Here is a 4,037-nt window from a genome sequence, read left to right on the forward strand (position 1 = left end):
AATCGTTCAGCACAGCGGCGGCCATGTCGAAGTGTGCAATATCGAAGTACGGCGGCATCTTGACGCCGAACGGCAGGCCGTACGCAGCTGAGACTTCCTGGAGGTATGTGCGCATCGTTGCGAAGTCATACGCCACCTGCGGCTTGCCGGGGACGTTCGGGCAGGAGAGATTCAGCTCCAGCACAACGCCCTTCTCCCGCGCAACAGGAGAAAGGCGCTGCACCATCGCCACGTTCTCTTCCACCGAGAGACCAGACATGGAGAGGAAGAGCGGCTTGCTGCCGTAGTCGTGCAGCTCGGCGGCGTAGCGCAGGTAGACGTCAAAGCCCAGGTTGGGCAGCCCCATCGAGTTGACGCTGCCCAGCGGCAGGCAGTGGTAGCGCGGCTCCGGGTTCCCAGCACGCGGCGCAGTCGTGCAGCTCTTCGACACCAGCGAGCCACTAGCCGACATTGTCATGCAGCGCAGGTCCTCCTCGCTACTGCACAGCACGCCCGCCGCGTTCATGAACGGGTTGGAAAACTCGTGGCCGAGAATATTAAGCTTCAGACTCATTACGACTCACTAGTCCAATCGAAGTTTCCAAAAATATGCACCAAGAGCAGCAACGACAGCAGAAGAACGGGAAAGATAACTCAGGCATACTAACACACAATGAACAAATGCAACCATGATAAAAAGAAACCCATTAGAGAAAAGAGAGCTGGACGGCGGAAGAGGCGCACACACTCCGCTGGAGTCCAAGCACACAAGGCTCAAAACAAAGAGGGAACACCGAGGCAGCAGCAGCACACGTGTGTGCAGTCGTACTGCTGGCCCTCATGTCCCGGTGTGTGTGTGTCCCGGTGCGCGGCACAGAGACGACGGGCGGAGCGAAGGACGCACCACACACACACAGAGAGAGATGAACAGCGAATCTCCCAGCAGGAGAGACAGTTAGTGAGCGGCGCACAGCAGCGCGCAAAGCAAAGCCCAAGCAAGAAAAAAGAAAAGAAAAAAGAAAACACGCCTACCCTTCCCAAAGTGCAGTGCACAGTGCGTGTCGTCGAGGGCAAGTGGGTCGGCGTTACGCCCACAACGGGATAGCAAGAAGCGAAAAAAAAGGATCTTACCAATCAGGCGTGCAGTCCTCGGGGCTCAGCAGAATTACGGTCGGAGCACCACCGCCCCACGCACACAGACACACACGCAGGTCTCACCACACGGCCACACAGGCCAGCAGCAGCAGCAGTGGTGCACGCACCCACGCGGGGATGTCGCTGCTATCAGTGAAGTTGTCCAACATATTGTTGTTGCTTGTGGCAGTATTGTTTTCTGTGGGCACGAGTGGAGCCACAGGAGGAAGTGCCGGGGCTTCTGATGTCTCAGCCGTGGAGGCTGGTGCCTCTGATGTGACGGACGTCTCTTCGATTGGAGGGGATTCTGCGTCAGAAGAATCATCATTCGTCGGTAGTTCCTTCTCCGTCACCTTTGTGGTCGCCTCCAAAGCCTTTAATTTGTCGTTAAGTTGTTGCAACTCCGCACGCACAGGAGCCAGCTCATCCTCTGCTTCCTTTCTCAGCTTCTCTGCCATCTGTAGTGCCTCTGCGGCACCACTCTCCTTTTCTCTCACGTTCTGAATAGCTCTTTCAAAGATGTCTCCTGCCGCTTTAATGCTACCAAGCGCATTTTTACTTTTTGTTGATGCGCGGCTGGTCTCCTCCAGAGCCTCCGTTGCGTTATTTATTACATTCTTCAGTATTTCATCCTTGTTGGTTTGTGTTTCAGCTCCAACGACCGTCAGGAGCTGTGAGGCCTCCCGCGCTGCGGCCAGCGTTGTGTTCAGCGCCTTATACAGCTCCAGCGCCGCATCGTATACGTTCCTCACCTCCACGACGCTTTTGTCCACAGCAGCCCGCACCTTCGTCACCACCGCCCTTGAGGCCTGCACTGTATCGATGATGGGCTGCTCCGCCCCTGTTGTGTTTGTTTTCGCCGACTTGACGTGCCGCAGCGCCACCTCTGCCCTCGCCACCGCGCGGCCGGTTTGCTTCATTAGGCCAGCAGCATCCAGCATCGTGTTTTTGGCGGTCACCAGCATGCCCTCACATTGAGTTACAACAGCCTTCGCCGTCTTTACATTTACGTCTTCCGCTCTGCTGTTCGCTGCGCCAGCAGGTAACTGAAGGGTTTTCAGGCTCGCCGCAGCCGTGCTTAGTTTGTTCGCTGCCCCCGCTGTCATTTCAGCGTTCTTCAAAGCCGGACCCATCGTCTTCTTAGCGTCGTCCACTGCTTCTTGTGCCTCCTTTAGTGCGGCCGCAGCATCCTCAGCGGCCCACCGCCAATTCCTCGCCGCCTCAAACGCACCCTTCTTCCTCTTCACATCCGCAGCCTTCTCAGCAACCGCCGCCCTGAGGTCGGCCACCGTGGCTGTCTGAGAGTCACCACCACCACCACCGTCACCAGCAGCCATCACGCACAAGGTGTTGCAGCACAGCGCGAACGCCAGCACACACAGCGCATGGCACACCGCCATCATTGATATTGCCTGCTTTATCAGAGTCTGAGCAAGACAAGGAGAGACACACAGCATGTAGCCCGCACACACAAGTGCAGACAGTAGGGGAGTGCAGCAGCCACACAGTGCACAGCAGGAAGAGCCCAACGTGCTGCACCGTGGAGCACGCAACGGAGGACAGTTAAGGAAGATAGTGTCCCGAAGGGAGGCACAGCCGTGCGCACCCCTCAGTCCACCGACATGAGACAACGAAAAATGGTGCGGCGTTGCCACCCCCGTGCATGTGTGCGGGCAGCTGCATCTCACCGACCGTTGGGAAGTGGAGAGAGCAGCGCCGAGCACGCAGCGGGGATGCCACGGAGGAAGAAAAAAACCGTCTCATGTGAATTCTGTTGGCCACAAGGGCCCCAGGCACTTAAAAAGTTAAGAGAATGTACTGTTGTCCTCCAAGCACACGGCTCATGGCACAGAAATACCGACAAGCGCCGCAAGCACAAGACGAGCGACAGCGGTAACAACGATCGTCCCATCCGGTTTCGCGGCCGTTACAACAGACCCCCCGACAATAGTGTTCGTTTCTGGGCGCTTTTCTGCAGCAGAAGATTCAGGCAGTTGATCAGGGGCGCCACTCCCCAGAGTGACGGTATCCGCCTTAATAGGAGCGACATTCTCCACGCTTGGCCGCCGCCTCCGATGAGAAAGTTTCTGCTTCGGGATCAGCACCGGCATTTGGCGGGTTTTGCTGAGCCACGGCCGCAGCGGGCAGTGACTGCTACGGAGATCCCCCGACACGTCTGTTAGCCGCCCCGTCGTTGTTTGCACTCGAACCTGCGAGGCGAGTAGAAGTCTCGTCCGGCCTGCTCCCCTTCTCCCTCACGGGAGAGGGAGCCTGCACTGCCACCCACTGAATCCGCGGTCGTACGTCGTGTTCCAGTCAAGCCCTTCAACACCCGCTCATCTCGCTGCTCCAGTTCCACCAAAGGCTTCTCACCAAGGCTTCCCGTTGGCGTTAGTTCTCCACTGCCACCTTCATTTTCTCTTTGCGCCACCTCGTCCCTGTCGTCTTTCCCACCACCGCACCCTTTCTTACCCGCTTCATTCGCCACTACCACCTTCCCTCCGTTACGGCACTCCTGCCCGTCTACTCCACTCACCAACGCACTGGGCTCCTCTGCGGGGGAGTCCACGCCATGTTGATCCGCCCTGAGCACCTTGGCACCATCCTGCAGAGGCTTCTGATGAACCACATTAGAAGAGCAGTCGGTGGCACCAAAAGGACACTGACCGGCAGCTCCACCAGCTCCCTCCGCATCTGGGCCTTTTAGCTGTTCTTGACGCTTACGATCCGTTGTCGAAACACTGTTCGTTAAGCCACCATGACCTTAACATTCACACTTATGGGGATCATTCTCACCAACTTCAGTGCAGCCGTTGAGAGGCTGTCCCGCTTCTTCCTCTCCCGTCGAGCACAAGGCCGTGCAGCACAGAGCAGCGGCCAACAAGCACACAACGCGGCGCACCGTCGCCATCATTCAATATCGC

The 4,037-nt window shown here is 57.5% G+C and overlaps 3 protein-coding genes across 3 annotated transcripts; all 3 read right to left on the bottom strand.

Annotated features, from left to right (window-relative positions):
* Nucleotides 1–553, bottom strand: DQ04_12841000 (dihydroorotate dehydrogenase; the record flags this gene model as incomplete). The annotated part of the gene is made up of 1 exon (XM_009316830.1): nt 1–553. A coding segment is annotated over one exon (553 nt), but the record flags the coding sequence as incomplete, so codon positions are not given.
* Nucleotides 554–1,193: 640 nt separating this feature from the next.
* Nucleotides 1,194–2,516, bottom strand: DQ04_12841010 (hypothetical protein; the record flags this gene model as incomplete). The annotated part of the gene is made up of 1 exon (XM_009316831.1): nt 1,194–2,516. One exon carries the CDS (start codon nt 2,514–2,516, stop codon nt 1,194–1,196), a length of 1,323 nt encoding a protein of 440 aa, XP_009315106.1.
* Nucleotides 2,517–2,954: 438 nt separating this feature from the next.
* DQ04_12841020 (hypothetical protein) lies at nt 2,955–3,224 on the bottom strand (the record flags this gene model as incomplete). Its single annotated transcript, XM_009316832.1, has 1 exon — nt 2,955–3,224. The coding sequence occupies one exon, from the start codon at nt 3,222–3,224 to the stop codon at nt 2,955–2,957; it is 270 nt and encodes an 89-aa protein (XP_009315107.1).
* Nucleotides 3,225–4,037: the final 813 nt, after the last annotated feature.

Source organism: Trypanosoma grayi, assembly GCF_000691245.1.
Source record: "Trypanosoma grayi strain ANR4 Tgr_1284_V1, whole genome shotgun sequence".
Taxonomy (NCBI): domain Eukaryota; phylum Euglenozoa; class Kinetoplastea; order Trypanosomatida; family Trypanosomatidae; genus Trypanosoma; species Trypanosoma grayi.